General features: G+C 37.1%; 1 protein-coding gene across 1 annotated transcript in view; it reads right to left on the bottom strand.

Moving 5' to 3' along the window:
- The window catches only part of lrba (LPS responsive beige-like anchor protein), a 225,622-nt gene that overhangs the window by 118,138 nt on the left and 90,342 nt on the right, over positions 1-17,142 (bottom strand). The window contains exons 34-35 of the mRNA XM_053479877.1: positions 16,727-16,791; positions 11,917-12,025 (exon numbers count right to left, since the gene is read on the bottom strand). Of these exons, the coding sequence (XP_053335852.1) occupies positions 11,917-12,025; positions 16,727-16,791 (174 nt within the window). The remainder of the gene's footprint in view (positions 1-11,916; positions 12,026-16,726; positions 16,792-17,142) is intronic.

The raw sequence follows: 17,142 nt of genomic DNA, 5'->3' as shown, positions 1-17,142 counted from the left end.
AAGAAAAATTAAATTTGGTAAAAATTAATTAAATACAAAAATTTATAGAAAATAAATAAAATGTAAAACATTCTTTTTAAAATCAAATACACTTGTAGAATTGAATAAAAAGGTTTTAAATAATTTTTTTAACCTTTTACCTTTTAAAAAAAAATTATTTTTACTTGTTGCAAAACATGATAAAAGTCCTATATTAAATTATGATAAAGTTAGGGATTCTAAACTATTAAACCAAAAGCAGTTGGAAGAGAGACAAATAAAAAAAATAAATAATAGACACAAAGCAAAAAAAAAAAAGAAGAAAAAAAAAAGAAAAATATATTTAATATGATGAATATAATGTATATGTAAAGAATAAAAAAAAAGAGAGGCAATTTACATACAGCTTTAAAATTTAACAGAAGAGAATAATCTCAGGAAAGCTTTTAAAAGATTTTAACCCTTTTTTCTATCTATTTCAAATGCCTAGCTGCATGTGTTATTTCGTCTTCAAACGGGACCTTTGACCTTGTTGTGACCTTGACCTATTTCGGATCTGTTCTGAGACGGGATCGGTTCATCTGCTGCTCAGGATTATAACTCCATATAAATCTTACGAATGTTCAAGCGCTAGGTTTTGGGATACAAAGAGAGACAGTACACGAGCTATCGTTAGAATCCCGGACGGATGTAGATAGCGCACAAAAACAAAGGAACGAAAGAAAGAAAGAAAAACTAAGGAGAATGAAACCACTCTGTGTGCTGCCTTCAAGACCTCCTCAGAAGTTCATACGCAAGACTTCAGAGTCTTAGAATACATATTGGTCCGATATCAGGAAAAATAAATGCTGGATCAGATATCCGAAAAAAAAAAAAAACAGAAATAAACAAATTTAACAAAAGACTGCAGTTGAATTTTTTTTTCAAGAAAGAACAAAAAGATGGTATTGAGTCATGTTAATTTCTAATGCTCTTGGGAAATATATTAAATATATTGGAATAGTGCTGCTTACAACACACACACACACACACACATAATACAGCTATTTATAGATTCAGCAAGTTAGCAAGAGCTACAAGAGAATGGATCCTTCATAGATAAAAGCAGACTGCAACACACACACGCACGCACACACACACACACACAATATAACACAACAAAACACACTGTTTTGTGTAAAAAAGCAATAAAGCTGAAAGGTTAATGTCGGCCTGCGATCTCTCCTAATGTGATTCCCTCAGTGTGTGTAAGACCCAAATTCAATTAGCATTGTGAATGTGTGTGCGTGTATATATATATGTGTGTGTGTGTGTGTTTTCTGTAAATGGCCCTCCTCTTCAATTTGGCAGTGGACTCGTCATGTATGACAGCAAATCCATGGAGACGAGTGGCGGCCTTTTCCTAACGATCAGTCTGTGTCTCGTCCTGCAGTGCTTAACTGGACATTGACCTTACAGCGTACACTAACACACACTCACACAGTACACACACTCACAGACAGTACAACAGTTAGTCTACATAAGGTCAAGTCGGGAAAAAGAAAATGGAATAATAGAACAACGAGAAAAAAAAATAAATAAAGCATTATTGGAATTATTAGATTATTAGATCTAATTATTAGATCAGATAAAAGTTTATGAGAACAAGAAAGAAAAAATGATATATAAAAAAAACAGAAATTAAAAGTGAACAAAAAGTACAAAAAAGAAAGGGAACAAAAGTAAACAAATAATAAAAGAAATTTTGTAATTGAAGTAACAGCTGTCGTAATAGCAGGAGTATTTGTGCTAGTAATAACAGAATAAAAAAAATAGTAATAATAATAATGATAATATTAGTAATAACACTAGGAGGAGTAATAGTAGTTAGTAGTAGTAAAAGAAGTAACAAAACTAGTGATAGCTACAAAAGTAGTAATAGAAGTAGCAGACTAACATTTGTTTACAGTACTATATTAACATTAGTAGTAGTATTCATAATAAGAAAACTGACAGTAAAAATATAAAAAATTAGTAGCTATAATAATGATTGTTAAGGCTTAGAAGGCAGAAAAAAGCAACAAATAATTAAAAATAAAAAAATTGTATTCAACCTAAAAAAATTACAAAGTTTTTTTAAATCTCATTTTCTCTTAATTTATTTGTTGTTAAAAATAATTGAAAATAATTTCAATTTATATTATAATTTTCTTAAGAATTATAAAGGAAGGAGAATCAAAACTTTAAAAAATTTTAGGCATTTTAATTATGTTAGTAGAAATACGAGTAACAATGCAGTGGAAGTATAAAAGCAGTAGTACTAAGAGTACTTAATTCAACCGTATTTGTATTACGCTTTTAACAATGCTTTACGGGAAATAAATACTCTGAATATAATTTTTTTTTAGTAGTTTGTAATAAAGGTATAAGTAGTAGCAGTAATAGTAGTAATTAAGTAATATTAATCATCACAGTAGTTATAGTAGTAGTGGGGGTAGTAACAGTAAAAGTAAACACTGCTGAGTGTTTACTATACTAACTCCACAGTATGAACTGATTATATTATAAAGTAATTAGTACTTGGGTAATATTATGTTGTTCTGTCTAAGTGACATCACAGAGGGGAAACCCATTATTTATTTTCATGTTATTAACGATCCATCATGGGTTCAATCGCCTGGCGGTAAACAGGCCTTCATCAGCTCACTCTGAAACACTGGCATGGCTTAACAAGCTTCAACGACTTCCAGCTAAACACACAGCGAGAGGTGATGACATCACACACCACCGTCTCGCACCCAATCACACAACAACCTCGTACCAGCTAAACAAACACGGACATGTCATCCCATGATCTTCTAATGTATGTAAAAATACACTTTACATCTTTTAAAATCTACAAAAGCGCACATCTGTCCTGCCCTGACAGAGAACGCTCGCTCTAACAACCTGAAAAAAAGAAACGCCGCAAAGTCAGAGACGAGAGTAATGGTATGAGACAGCGTAATTATCTTCAACTGTTTCCTCAGACAGAATTACACGCGGAAAACCTTCAGAAGACATTTACAAAAACACGCAGATGACATCATCGGAACAATCGGCCATACTTCAGAGTGAAGAAATTATATAGAACCGTGAGATTAGTACCCTGGCTAAAACCTGTATCATTAAGTAATGCTGAACTTCAGCAATCAAGCGATTATGGTGGCTGAAATCCAGAGACAAAAATGACGAGGGAAAAAAGGTAAAGAAATAAAATGTATAACGGAATTTATAATAAATACAAAGAAACAAAGTATAGAAATAAAAAAAGTCAAGAAAAGGGGGGAAATATAGGAAAAATAAAATTAAGATAAAATTAATATTTGTAATGAGTCTAATTTAAAAAAAGAGCGTAGGAGGAGGAGGAGTAATAGAAGGAGGAGATCGGTATAATAATTAAAGTAATACAGTAGAAGCAGTAATAGCAATAACAGCAGTAGCAGCAGTTGTAGCCTGCATGACGGAATAAAAATCACATTGTAAAACTGTGCTATGAAACTATTTAATGTATCATTTAAATATATTCAAAAAGATAATTATGGCACAAATGATCTCATTAAGAGGATGTTATGTTAATATTTCTTTATAACAAACATTTCTTTTCACGAAAAAATTACAAATATCTAAGTTATTTAAAAGCTATATGAATAAAATATAGTAGTAGAAGTAATTAAAAAAACAATCAGTAATAATAATTAATTAGTAATAAAGTAGTAATAATAATAACAGAAGTAGCTAATAATAGTAGCAGTAGTAATAGTTATAGTGAAATAGTGGTAGTACAGTAAGATAATAGTTACTGGATGGTAGAGGTAGTAGTAAAACTAGTAATAACAATAGTGGCAGTAATACTAATAGCATCAGCAGGAGTAACAGTTGTGACACTAATAGCATCAATAATAGTAGCTGTAGTGAAAGTAGTGATGGTAGTAATACTAATAGCATCAGTAGTAACATTAGTAATAATATTAGTATATTAGTAGTCATAGTAATTTAAGTAAAAACTATAGTAGTAGTTTTAATAATAATACATATAACAGTATCAGTAGTAACAACAGTAGTAATATTAAGGGTAGTAAAAGAAGTATTAAAAGTAACACCCGTAACTTTCGTAGTAGTAGCTGCAGTAATAGTACTGTAATAAAAGTATTAACACTAATGGGAGTAATATTAGTAATAATGGTTGTAGTTATAGTACTCGTGATAGTACTATAGTAAAATAGTTATCGTAGGAGTAGTAATATTTATATTTATATTACTACTAATGATATAATATAATATTTAGCTATTGAAATAGAAGTAGAACAGGAAAACTTGTATAGCAGCTGTAATAAAAGTAGTAATAATATTAATAGTCTCAGTATTACTACCACTTCTACTTTTACTACAACTGCTACACAAGTAAGAGGCAGTAATAAGTATAGTAATAGTACTAGTATAGCAGTAACAGCAGTTGCAGTAAAGGTAGTAATACTAATGGGAGTAATCGTTGTCAAAATAGCAGTGTACCTGAAAAGCCACCAATTCTTTAGAAATGTACAGAAAAAGGAAAAAAGACGGGAAGTAAGAGAGAGAAAGGAAAAGCAGGAGTGAGGGATAAGTATAGGAGAAGGAAAAAAAATGATGCCTTAAAAGTAAGACAGCGAGCGAAAGTCAGGGAACGCTGTGGCTTGACAGACGCTTCAATTCTGAAACGATGTTCCTGTCAACCTCAGCATCGATTCGCCCCCATGGACAACAGGAAACGAGTGCTGGATAAACGAGTGCAGGCAGGAAAAAAGAGAAAGAGATGGCGAGAGAGATGGAGAGGGTGTTCTGCCCTTGATGGTCACAGTTGCCATCAAGGTTAGCGCAGTCGAAACAACTTATCACAAAAACTATCGCTTCTTGTGTCCCACTTCGCCCCAACCCCCCACCCCCATAACCAAACCCCTCTTTCTGACTGCGTCCCTCGTTCATTGTGCTTTCACTAATGGACTGCTCACAATGAATGTGTGGCAGACTCTTCATCTTCCTCCTCCTCCTCCATCATCGAGACGGCGACTTCAAGGTCAAGAGAATCGGGAATTAAACGCGTCCTTTTGGGAAGACAGAGACAAATAGAGAAAAGGACGGAGAGAGAAAAATGAGTGTGTCGAGAGAAAGAGAGAGAGAGAGAGAGAGAGAGAGAAAAAGAGACCGCGGGATATAAAGAGAAGCAATGTGAAGCCAGAGAATTGGCACAGAGTTAAGACCAGAACTGAAGCTATAATGTCCATGAGTTTGTAGTTATAATGAGTGTGTGTTAGGATTGTGACGAGTGTGTAGTTATAACGAGTGTGTGTTAGGATTGTGACGAGTGTGTAGTTATAATGAGTGTGTGTTAGGATTGTGACGAGTGTGTAGTTATAACGAGTGTGTGTTAGGATTGTGACGAGTGTGTAGTTATAATGAGTGTGTGTTAGGATTGTATCGAGTGTGTAGTTATAACGAGTGTGTGTTAGGATTGTGACGAGTGTGTAGTTATAATGAGTGTGTGTTAGGATTGTGTCGAGTGTGTAGTTATAACGAGTGTGTGTTAGGATTGTATCGAGTGTGTAGTTATAACGAGTGTGTGTTAGGATTGTGACGAGTGTGTAGTTATAACGAGTGTGTGTTAGGATTGTAAGGAGTGTGTAGTTATAATGAGTGTGTGTTAGGATTGTGAGGAGTGTGTAGTTATAATGAGTGTGTGTTAGGATTGTGACGAGTGTGTAGTTATAACGAGTGTGTGTTAGGATTGTGACGAGTGTGTAGTTATAATGAGTGTGTGTTAGGATTGTGACGAGTGTGTAGTTATAACGAGTGTGTGTTAGGATTGTAGCGAGTGTGTGTTAGGATTGTGACGGGTGTGTAGTTATAATGAGTGTGTGTTAGGATTGTGACGGGTGTGTAGTTATAATGAGTGTGTGTTAGGATTGTAGCGTGTGTGTGTGTTAGGATTGTGACGGGTGTGTAGTTATAATGAGTGTGTGTTAGGATTGTGTCAAGTGTGTAGTTATAATGAGTGTGTGTTAGGACTGTGTCAAGTGTGTAGTTATAATGAGTGTGTGTTAGGATCGTGTCAAGTGTGTAGTTATAATGAGTGTGTGTTAGGATTGTGTCAAGTGTGTAGTTATAATGAGTGTGTGTTAGGACTGTGTCAAGTGTGTAGTTATAATGAGTGTGTGTTAGGATTGTAGCAAGTGTGTAGTTATAACGAGTGTGTGTTAGGATTGTGACGAGTGTGTAGTTATAACGAGTGTGTGTTAGGATTGTGACGAGTGTGTAGTTATAATGAGTGTGTGTTAGGATTGTGACGAGTGTGTAGTTATAATGAGTGTGTGTTAGGATTGTGACGAGTGTGTAGTTATAACGAGTGTGTGTTAGGATTGTAGCGAGTGTGTGTTAGGATTGTGACGGGTGTGTAGTTATAATGAGTGTGTGTTAGGATTGTGACGAGTGTGTAGTTATAATGAGTGTGTGTTAGGATTGTGACGGGTGTGTAGTTATAATGAGTGTGTGTTAGGATTGTAGCGTGTGTGTGTGTTAGGATTGTGACGGGTGTGTAGTTATAATGAGTGTGTGTTAGGATTGTGTCAAGTGTGTAGTTATAATGAGTGTGTGTTAGGACTGTGTCAAGTGTGTAGTTATAATAAGTGTGTGTTAGGATTGTAGCAAGTGTGTAGTTATAACGAGTGTGTGTTAGGATTGTGACGAGTGTGTAGTTATAATGAGTGTGTGTTAGGATTGTGACGAGTGTGTAGTTATAATGAGTGTGTGTTAGGATTGTGACGGGTGTGTAGTTATAATGAGTGTGTGTTAGGATTGTGTCAAGTGTGTAGTTATAATGAGTGTGTGTTAGGACTGTGTCAAGTGTGTAGTTATAATGAGTGTGTGTTAGGATTGTAGCAAGTGTGTAGTTATAACGAGTGTGTGTTAGGATTGTGACGAGTGTGTAGTTATAACGAGTGTGTGTTAGGATTGTGACGAGTGTGTAGTTATAATGAGTGTGTGTTAGGATTGTGACGAGTGTGTAGTTATAATGAGTGTGTGTTAGGATTGTGACGAGTGTGTAGTTATAACGAGTGTGTGTTAGGATTGTAGCGAGTGTGTGTTAGGATTGTGACGGGTGTGTAGTTATAATGAGTGTGTGTTAGGATTGTGACGAGTGTGTAGTTATAATGAGTGTGTGTTAGGATTGTGACGGGTGTGTAGTTATAATGAGTGTGTGTTAGGATTGTAGCGTGTGTGTGTGTTAGGATTGTGACGGGTGTGTAGTTATAATGAGTGTGTGTTAGGATTGTGTCAAGTGTGTAGTTATAATGAGTGTGTGTTAGGACTGTGTCAAGTGTGTAGTTATAATAAGTGTGTGTTAGGATTGTAGCAAGTGTGTAGTTATAACGAGTGTGTGTTAGGATTGTGACGAGTGTGTAGTTATAATGAGTGTGTGTTAGGATTGTGACGAGTGTGTAGTTATAATGAGTGTGTGTTAGGATTGTGACGAGTGTGTAGTTATAATGAGTGTGTGTTAGGGGTAGCTCAGTGGTTAAGGTATTGGACTACGGTTCGGAAGATCCCAGGTTTAAACCCCACAACCACCAAGTTGCCACTGTTGGAACCTTGAGCGCGGCCCTTAACCCTCAACTGCTCAGATGTATAATGAGATAAAAATGTAAGTCGCTCTGGATAAGAGCGTCTGCCAAATCCCTAAATGTAAATGTAAATGTAAGGATTGTGTCGAGTGTGTAGTTATAATGAGTGTGTGTTAGGATTGTAGCGAGTGTGTGTTAGGATTGTGACGAGTGTGTGTTAGGATTGTGACAAGTGTGTGTTAGGATTGTGACGAGTGTGTGTTAGGATTGTGACGAGTGTGTAGTTATAACGAGTGTGTGTTAGGATTGTGACGAGTGTGTAGTTATAACGAGTGTGTGTTAGGATTGTGACGAGTGTGTAGTTATAACGAGTGTGTGTTAGGATTGTGACGAGTGTGTAGTTATAACGAGTGTGTGTTAGGATTGTGACGAGTGTGTAGTTATAACGAGTGTGTGTTAGGATTGTGACGAGTGTGTAGTTATAATGAGTGTGTGTTAGGATTGTGACGAGTGTGTAGTTATAATGAGTGTGTGTTAGGATGTAGTGAGTGTGTAATGAGTGTGTATTGTGAGATTGGTCAGTGTGTACTGCTGATTGGTCAGCTGCTGTAAAGGCGTGACATCATTATCTGAGAGATTTAGGAGGTAAAGAGTTGATGAAGAAGGTAAAGCTCCAGAGAGCAGAGAGACACGGCTTGAGTTAAACTCAACAGAAGATAAAAAAAAGCCTCCCGCCTGAGTGCCAGAGTAACACATGACCACATCACACAGCAGCTTTAATCACACACACACACACACACACACACACACACACACACACACACACACACACACACACACTTTAACTGAATTACCTAGGTGAGATCAGAGTTATCAGATTAGAGAGAGACAAAAAACAGGAAAGGCTAAACCAAGCAGAGATGCACCATGTCTCTCTCTTCGTCTGTTGTCTCTCTGTATGTCTCACTCTTTTTCTGTCTTGTTCTTCAAGTTCTCTGTCTGTCTCTCTAAAATCTCTGTGTCGCATTATCTGTCTGTCTCTCTATACTGTATGTCTCACTGTTAACCTCACTCTTGTCTGTCTGTCTCTCAGTGTGTCCTGTATCAGAGAGAGAGAACACTAAAGGATAATTGGATTTGTGCAGTGTGTATCTGTGTGTCCATCACGACGCACCATGTCTCACAGTTATCTCAATCATGAGAACTCAATCTCACACCCCAAAGACGAGTGGTGTACTAAAAAACAGTGACTTAAGCTAGCGAATAAACTTTACTGGTGTAAACTAACAACTAAACAATGAAGGATGGAACTGAGAAAAGAAATTAAAAAAGGTAGGAGAAGGACAGAAGCTAAGTGATGAACATGAACTAAGGAAATTAACCAAGTAAGAAAGAAAGAAAGACAGAAAAAAGAGACAAAGTAAGACAGAACAAAAAGAAAAAGAATAAAAATAAGAAATGAAGGAAGAAAGAAAGGAAGGAGAGAGATTTTTTTTAAAAAGACAGGAAGAAAAGAAGAAAGGAAGAAAAGAAAAAAACAGAAAGGAAGAAAGGAAGGAAAAAGAAAACACATGACTAAAAAAGTAAGACAAAAAAGGAATGAAAAGATATGGAACAGGTAATAAGAAAGCAGAAACACAGTACGTGTAGAAAAAGAACTGAGTAATTGCTAAAATAAAAACACTTTAGTTTTTTGGTTACACACACTCAGACCTTGTAAGGTTAAGATGTTTTGTACGTGTGTGTGTGTGTGAGTGTGTGTTATGAGAGACACCCCCACCCCTCCTCGTCCCCCGGGGCGAGTTTCGTCGTCTGTTAGTTTTATTGTAGCAGCACAAAATGAAGGTGGAGGAAAATCAATAGAGCAATATGAGCTGAACACTTATCTCTGAAACACTGGTGTTCAGGGTCAGAGAGAGTAACATCGCTCCGAATGGAGGAGAGAGAGAGAGCGAGAGCGAGAGAGAGAGAGAGAGAGAGAGAGGGAGACTGATCAGATCCGATCACAGAGAGAGGACAGGCAAGGATCGGAAGAGGAAAGGTACAATGGTGACGACTCTGTAAGGATGTGTGTAAAGCGAGTTGAAGTGAAAGTTGAAGTAGAAGTGGAAGCAAAAATGGAAGTGGAAGTTTAAATAGAAGTGGAAGTAGAAATTTAAGTAAAAGTGCAAGTTAAAATAGAAGTTAAAGTAGAAATTAAAGTTAAAGGTAAAGTAGAAGTGTAAGTTGAAGTAAATGTTGAAGTAGAAGTGGAAGTAGAAATTAAAGTGGAAGTTGGAATGTAAGTTAAAGTAGAAGTTGAAGTTAAAGGTGAAGTAGAAGTTGAAGTGTAAGTAGAAGTTAAAGTAGTAGTGGAGGTAGAAGTAGAACCAGAAGTAAAAGCGGAAGTAGATGTGAAAGTAAAAGTTAAAGTAGAAGTTGAAGTAGAAGTGGAAGTTGAAGAAGTGTAAGTTGAAGCTGAAGTTGAAGTAAAAGTAAAAGTAAAAGTAGAAATTAAAGCAGAATAAAAGTGTAAGTCAAAGTAGAAGTTGAAGTAAAAGTAGAAGTGAAAGTGGAAGTTGAAGTTGAAGCTGAAGTAGAAGTAAAAGTTAAAGTTAAAGTTAAAGTTAAAGTAAAAGTGGAAATAAAAGTTAAAACAGAAGTGTAAGTCAAAGTAGAAGTTAAAGCAAAAGTAGAAGTGGAAGAAGAAGGTAAAGTAGAAGTTGAAGTAGAAGTGGAAGTTGATGAAGAAGTGTAAGTTGAAGCTGAAGTAGAAGTAAAAGTTAAGGTAAAAGTGGGAGTAAAAGTTAAAACAGAAGTGTAAGTCAAAGTAGAAGCTGAAGCAAAAGTAGAAGTGGAAGTAGAAGTCGAAGTAGAAGTAGAAGGTAAAGTAGAAGTTAACGTAAAAGTGTAAGTTGAAGAAGAAGTGTAAGTTGAAGCTGAAGTAAAAGTAAAAGTTAAGGTAAAAGTGGGAGTAGAAGTTAAAACAGAAGTAGAAGTGTAATTTGAAGTAGAAGTTGAAGAAGAAGTGTAAGTAGAAGCTGAAGTAGAAGTTGAAATTAAAGTAGAAGAGGAAGGTGAAATGTAAGTTAAAGTAGAAGTTGAAGTTAAAGTTGAAGTGGAAGTAGAAGTATCTCTCTGGTGTCTCAGGCAGTGTTTTTGTGTTTGAACCCATAAAACTGTTTCATCTTTTCTTTCAGAAGCACTCTATCTTCATTACGTCCTGTGAACTACTTTCCCCTGAAGTCAGCAATATTCCTGCTTTTTACTGAGACGCGAGCGGAACACTCTCAATGAGACCACAGGGGGCAATTACAGAGAGAGAGAGAGAGAGAGAGAGAAAGAGAGAGAGAAAGAAAAAAAAGAGGTTGTTCATGGAGTACTGTGAAGTAGATACACAGAGCGTACTGTGAATTCATCATTATACATTATCATTAATGAAATTCCCTGATAAGGATGACAAAGAAAAGGAAGAACTAAGGGAGAAGAATGAGGAGGAGGTGGGGGATGAAAAGGATGAAAGAGGAATAAGAATGATAAAGAGAAGAATGACGAGGCAGAGGAAAAAGAAAGGAGAATGATGAGGAGGAACAGCATGAGGATAAGAAAGAGGATGATGAGCTGAGGAGGAAAAGTATAGGGAGGAAGAAGAGGAGAGGAGATGTATGAAGATGAAGATAAGAAGAAAGATGGATAGGAGGAGAAGGAGAAAAGTAAGGAGGAGGAGAAAAAGAAAAATTAGAGGGTAAGAATAAAAAAAAAATGGGGAGGACGAGAAGAAGGAGGAGAATGATGGAGGAGAAAGATGAGGAAGATGATGGAGAAGAAGGAGGAGAATGTTCGAGGAGAAAGATGAGGATGATGATGGAGAAGAAGGAGTATAATAGACTAATGTAATACTGTAGTACAGTACGGCGGCTGTCGTCATGGTGACTGAGAAAGCGTAGCTATGGAAGCGTAACACAACAAACATGAGTAAGTCTCTTACATGAGCCGTACACACTGATGGTGTTTTACACATTATTTCCGTGTATAGGCACGCACACAAACGCACACACGCACACACACACACACACACACACACACAGTTCTTCAGTCATCTTTGTTTTTTCTTTCTTGTCAGGATTATCATGAGAGACCCTACTTCAACTTTACTGGAAGCATAATATTTTACTACTACAGAGAACCGGAGGGATTTAAACACACACACACACACACACACACACACACACACACACAGGTTGTACATTTAGTACCATGGAGAGAGGGATGGAAAAGCGTTTTCTAGTCTCAAACAGAAAATACATTTGTGTGTGTGTGTGTGTGTGTGTGTGTGTGTGTGTACCTCAAAATCGGCATGTTTGTGTATGTCCTCGGCTCTCTGTCGACTGAGAATGAACTCGGCTTCGTTCGCCACACGGACGAGATGATCCTTCATAGTGTGGCTCAGCAACCTACAGAAAGAGATAAAATACACACACACACACACACTGATCACTGTCATTATTATTATTATGTACATATATAAATGTTTTTTTTCTCCTTTTTTCAAAAATGTTTTTAAGAGTCACTTTATTTTGACTAAATGTCTGTACTCTTATTTTATATACATTTATTTATTATTACTCTTTCTACATTGTTTTCTCTCTTTTTTCATTTTCTTGTGACTTTTCTCACAAGAATTTTTGTCCTGAAAATGAGGCACCTTTGAATCTTGGGAAAGTGATAGTGAGACACAGCGTATACACACCCTGAATATCCCTAACAGACTACACTTTAACACCACTACTGTTCAGATTGTTGTTGTTTTTGTCTTTTATAATGATGTCATACATTGTTTGAAATATTTGTATATTTTTTGCGTACCTACTATGATATTCTTTCATGTTTAATTTGTGTTTAATGTTTATACATGTTTATAAAATTAGACTGATCTTATTTATAACTAATTCATGTTTTATAATAGTTTTGGCAACATTGTAATATTATTTTTGTTAACATTTGTGTCCAATAAAACTCTTCTAAACTGAATGAGAGAGAGAGAGAGAGAGAGAGAGAGAGAGAGAGAGAGAAAACCAGGACAAGAAAGAAAAAATAGGATTGTTGATGTTGAGAGTTTAACTGGTGATAACGAGTGTGAAATCATCGTGAAATGCAAGTTTATACTCCGCACTGTGTGTGTGTGTGTGTTTCAACGAATGTTAAGGAGGGAGAAAATGAAATTTGCCACACTAATCTTAAACACACACACACACACACACACACTAATGCTAACTAATGTGTTAATGATACACATCTGTAAATATTCAGAGAGGAAGAGAACCGTGACCTCTGACCTTCGGCCCCTGACCTTAAACCTGACCCTGCTCATGTTGCTACATGTGAAACAGCAGTTTTGTGTCCACACACACATACAAAGCGAAAAAGAGAGAGAGAGAGAGTGAGGGAGAGAGAGAGAAAACTTATCCTTTAATAAACGTGTGTTTTCAGTCTTGCGGCGACGCTCTAGAGTGGGCGGGGTTACAGAGCCGCGCGCAGCGGGTCACGGGGCTGCGGCCCGAGCTAAGTGGAAGAATAACAGAGAGTGGACGCATGCAGGGAGTGAGAGGAGGAATGAAAGGCAGAAACTCGATACCGGAGTGTCGAGGGCGGACAGCGGGGGAGCAGAAGCGCAGACGCCATCAATAACGGCGCTCACGCTGCGGCCCTCTCATTTTATGGCCTTACACACACACACACACACACACACACACACACACTTTTATTAGTTCCTAGGCCCAAAATGACCCATTTGCTTAAAAATCTTCCCTACAGTTGTACTCTGTGTTTCAATGGCTGTGCTCCAAATGCCATCCATTCCCTAGAGCAGAGTAAAGCAAACATCTTTCCCTAGTGCTCTAATGTAAGTTCTACAACTTTTCAAAGTTCTTATATTTCTAAACTCTACACTCTAGAACTCGCTCGCTGGCCCTGTAATGATGCAAACTTTCTCGCCCAGCTGACACACACATCGTGTTCTACGAACTATGCTCAATCGCATGCTATAAAGTGGTCAAGTCTGGATAATTTCTGGATAATAAGGTCCCATTGTTCAAATGTAAACTGGAAAGTTCCTACATCCTACTGTAGAACCCTCAAGGTGACACTGTAATGACTGGAACATTCTAGAACAGCTGACACTCAAATTATTTAGTGCGAAATAAGCTCATTGATATGCTACATAGTGGGTGAATCTCAATGTCAGGTTCTGTTCTAGAACGTTCCATCATTAAAATGTAACCTGTAAAGTTCTAAAATTCTAAACTTCACAGCCTGGAACCCTTACAGTGACACTGTAATGACTGGAACGCTCTAGAACAGCTGAAAATTTAACAATTTATTTAAAATTAGCCTAATGATACAGTATGCTACACATTAGGCAAGTCTAAATGTTTGGTTCTGTTTTAAAATGTTTCATGATTAAATTATGAACTGTAGAGTTTTGAAATTCTGGAACATTTTAGAACAACTGACACACACACACACACACACACACACACACACACACACACACACACACACACACACACACACACACCATGTACTGTGAACTAAGCTCAATCGCATGCTATAAATTGGGTGTTTCTTAGTCTCTGGATAATTTCCAGCACATCCCATTGTTAAAATGTAAACTGTAGAGTTCTGAAATTCTAATCTCTTCATCCTAGAACCCTCACGTTAACACTGTAATGACTGCAACGTTCTAGCTGACATTCAAACTATTTCATTTGAAATAAGCCTGAATATATGCTACATAGTGGGGAGGTCTCAACGTCAGGTTCTGTTCTAGAACGTTTCATCATAAAAAGTAAACTGTAAAAGTTCTGAAATTCCAAACTCTGCATCTGAGAGCCCTGAATGTGACACCGCAATAACTAGAACACTCTGGAACAGCGGACAATCACATCATGTACTGCATTCTACTTTCATTCGGCATAAGTCTCAAAGTCTAGACCTTTTTTAAAAAAACATTTGATTGTTAAAATGTAAAGTTCTGAAATTTTACCCTTTGCATCCTAGAACCCACCAAGTGACTTTGTAACAACGGAAAAAAGCCTAAGTTTGATGCTGCACAGTATAGCAGTATTAACACTACTTTAAATTGTGCTACATCAGCTGTACTAGAATGTCTTAAAAATGTAAACTACAGAGTTCTGAAATTCTAATGTCTACATCCTAGAACCCTTACGGCAACACTGTAAAGACCGTAACGATCTAGAAAAGCTGACACTTAAAACATCTTGTGTGAAGTAAACTTGATTGTGTACTGTGTAGTGAGCAAAATGTCTATTATTGAGATCAACATGAGGTCAAAAACTACTCAATTCTGAAATTCACTTCTGATTTGGTTTTCTGCTGGAACTCTTGCCCTCTATATTTCCCGCTCCTTCCCTCGTCTCTCGGCGAGAAGAGGGATAATGTTACTGACCCCTGTACTGCAAATCAAGCCTCTGAAACAAGACCGACATCTGGATTAGCGTTACACTCACTACAGGACATCCGATACTCAGACTTAAGGAGCGTCTGATAAACGTCCAATCAAATATTGCAGATCTTGTTTCTATCGGTATCTGCTTAGAACTTCAGGGTTTTTTTCTCCAAATATTCTCTTTAAAGCAAAGCTCTACTGTAGCATCATAAATATTTCTGATTTTATTACCACAGTTTACGCTCTTTACTTTCAACTCCGAGACATGTCCTGACGTTCGTTAGCATTTACGCCGCTTTATTTATGCACAAAAAAGGCATTCGTTAGCATGAATTAGCATGGCTGGCACTGATATCACACGCCTCTCTTGACGTCTCACGGGGAGATCTGAGAGCCCTGAAACTGATGATGACTCCTTTCATCCTGGTGAGATTCCGGTTAACTCTCAGCAGTATACACACAAACAAGCGGGCGCACACACACACACACACTTCCCCTCAACTAAAAAGAGTCATATTTCCATTCATCCCAGCACTTCGAGCTCGGAGTGTAACGGACGCGCTGACACAACCTCAGAGGTGGTGACCTCGGGTCACCGTGCCCTCAGGGTCACCTTTTCGAAGCTCTCTCAGCGAGCCATCGATTTAATTTCGATCCGACCGGGTGAGAGCCGAGCGCTCTGAGCAGGAACAGGGGCAGATAATGAAAAGGTGACGAACGCAGTCAGGAAGCAGATAAGAACACGACATAACTTCGTTAACGATGTGAAGATTTCATTATATTATTCTCTGTTTCCGCTGATAAGGACAATATCGGACGACTTATTCCTTGTCTGCAAGGAAGAAAAACGGTAGAGATTAGATTTAACACATTGACATAAATTATTTACCCACCTTTGGTAACCTGATGTCAAGTTCTATCCATCATTACCGGTGCTATGTAATCAGTTCAACATTTAATCGAGTTATCTTATTTTGAAACATAGTCAGGGGGGGTCTTTCCTATAGTTTAAATTAAACGTTCGGTGTTGTCTTCTCTCACCGTTCAGCTAGGGATTTGGGATTAGTTACCAAAAAGAAATATTTAGCTTTTAATATGGTGTTGGAGAATTAATGTCAATTAACTAACCAGTTAAGTATAAAACAAAGGTCTTCAAATTACCCAGATATATACCACATTTACAAGTGAGAATCAGACAAGTCAAAAAGGGGATGAGTACAGATTAAATTAGATGATTTATAAGCAGGAAAAATGTTAATTAAAGGATTCGACAGTTACTTGTGATTGTTCGCAGGTTAGATTACCTGTACTCACTTTACAGTTTAAGATCAGACTGTTACTTGTGCTCATCTCAAAGGTTAAGATTAGACAGTAAACAGCCATCATGTACAGGTACATAGACACATTTATGCCTGATAATTAGACAGTTACCTGTCTTTGCTTCAAAGGTTAAGATTAGACAGTTACCTGTCTTTACTTTAAAGGTTAAGATTAGACAGTTACCTGTCTTCACTTCAAAGGTTAAGATTAGACAGTTACCTGTCTTCACTTCAAAGGTTAAGATTAGACAGTTACAGATTTGCATAATTTACAGATTATAATGTAATTAAGATTGTTCAGGTTTCTCTCTTTAATAAACTATGAAAAGGAAAAAAAGGGTGAAAGTTTCAGGTGATTAATTACGTACCTTCCCTCATTAACGAGCTCGATGAAAGCTAAACCTGCGTTCTTCTGGATGGAGTTTTGCCATTCCTGTAAACAGAGATGCAACACTGAGATTACACACTCATGTGTACACACACACAATTAGAACATAAGCAATTAAAATTACAATAGCAACCTTTTAAAGGAACACAAAATGGCAACAGATGCTAATTCAGAGGCTAACAGCTAACCCACAGTTGAGCACGGACTCTGTATCGCGGCTTGATCACACATCACTCTCTCATTCTGTCTCTTCTTTAATTAAAGAAAGAAACACACACACTTTTTTACACTTTAATGACCCCTCGGCTCGTTACCAGGTTATGAACATTTGTTCTGCAGCGGCGTGATACGGGTTTTATAGCACGGTGACCCGATGAGACGATACACAGAGCCATT

The sequence above is a fragment of the Clarias gariepinus genome, chromosome 20, assembly GCF_024256425.1.
Source record: "Clarias gariepinus isolate MV-2021 ecotype Netherlands chromosome 20, CGAR_prim_01v2, whole genome shotgun sequence".
Taxonomy (NCBI): Eukaryota; Metazoa; Chordata; class Actinopteri; order Siluriformes; family Clariidae; genus Clarias; species Clarias gariepinus.
The sequence above is the reverse complement of the archived record's forward strand: the minus strand, read 5'-3'. Positions and strand labels throughout refer to the sequence as shown.